We start from the raw sequence: 1519 nt of genomic DNA, 5'->3' as shown, positions 1-1519 counted from the left end.
CTACCAGCAAAGCATGCTGTGGCTGGTAGTTTAATAACACCTATAGAGCCACAGGTTGGTCAAACCTGTTCTACAGGTTCACTGAGATAGGTTTAACATTCGATAAAATGTTTTTTTCTTCTTTAAACACGGATGATGTCAATTTATTATTTATATTATATATAAATCGAGAGAGAGTTTTTAATGGGACAAATTAGTCTATGGAAAAAAATCACTATCTATAAATAAAGGTATAAATCCTAATTATTATGAATATCGTTTTGAAGTGGCTCTTGTTTTCTAGAAGGGTTTATTGAGTTCCTGAAAACTTTCTTAACATCCCTGTTTCTAAAGGTATAAATAAAAGGGTTAATCATAGGTGTGAATGCTGTGTACATAATAGCAAGATACTTGTCATAATGGCTTCCCTTAGGTTTGACATACACAATGATGGCTGTACCATAAAATAGGCTGGTTACAATAAGATGAGATGTACATGTAGAAAAGGCTTTCTGTTTTCCCTCCTCACTCTTGATTTTTGAAACAGTCATTATGATATTGACATAGAATCCTATGATTATAATTAAAGGCAAAACAGAAATTAATATTGCACTTGTGCTTGTAAATATAATGCTAATGAAGGGATCTGAACATGCCAAGTTCTGCAGAGGAGCAAAGTCACAGAAGAAGTGGTCGATTATATTAGGGCCACAGAATTCCAAAAGTACTATGCTGATGGTGGGGATTAAAATAATAGCAAATCCCATGATCCATGGTAAAACAGCCAACTCAATATGTAAAGCATGTGTCATTATAGCTGGGTAGTGTAAAGGATTGTTAATAGCCAGGTGTCGGTCAAAGACCATTACTACAAGTAGATAACATTCAGTGGCACCTAAGGAGTTAAAGATGTACATTTGGGTAAAACATCCATTGAAAGAAATAATATTATCAGCTGAAATTAGATTGGCTAAAAGATTGGGGACAGTGACAGACATAAACATATTTTCTAAAATAGAGAATACACTAATAAAAAAATACATTGTAGTATGAAGAGAAGGTTCTATTCTGACAAGAACAATTATAGTAACGTTTCCCATGATACATGTAATGTAGGTCAGCAGAAAAACAACGTAAAGTAAATTCTGAAACTGATGTAAATCAGCAAAAGCCAATAAAATAAATTCTGTTACAACAGTTTTGTTTGTTTCCATCATTTTGCTGACAGATACCTATGAATAAAAGATCAGGTTCCAAAATTAGTATCTAAAGAATAAAAATTAAATATTCAAAATTATTTGCAACTATTTGTAATCTAATTAAATGGGAAGGGTTACTATATACAATACATTATATTTCAAATGTTTTTTGTTTGTTTGTTAAGAACATGGAATTTTACTACTAGCGCTTTCATATAAAATACATTATACGATTAGTGGTGTTTTACATAATGCTATCTGATTACATGATAAAACTGAGCACATACATCATGCATCATATATTCCAGAGCAAACAGCAAAAACTGTCTTTAATCAGTTTT

At 31.7% G+C, this 1519-nt stretch overlaps 1 protein-coding gene across 1 annotated transcript; it reads right to left on the bottom strand.

Annotated features, from left to right (window-relative positions):
• Positions 1–239: 239 nt before the first annotated feature.
• On the bottom strand, positions 240–1079 carry LOC142108320 (olfactory receptor 6N1-like). The gene has a single exon (XM_075191953.1). The coding sequence runs from the start codon at positions 1077–1079 to the stop codon at positions 240–242; it is 840 nt and encodes a 279-aa protein (XP_075048054.1).
• Positions 1080–1519: the final 440 nt, after the last annotated feature.

Source organism: Mixophyes fleayi, chromosome 12, assembly GCF_038048845.1.
Source record: "Mixophyes fleayi isolate aMixFle1 chromosome 12, aMixFle1.hap1, whole genome shotgun sequence".
Classification (NCBI taxonomy): Eukaryota; Metazoa; Chordata; class Amphibia; order Anura; family Limnodynastidae; genus Mixophyes; species Mixophyes fleayi.
The sequence above is the reverse complement of the archived record's forward strand: the minus strand, read 5'-3'. Positions and strand labels throughout refer to the sequence as shown.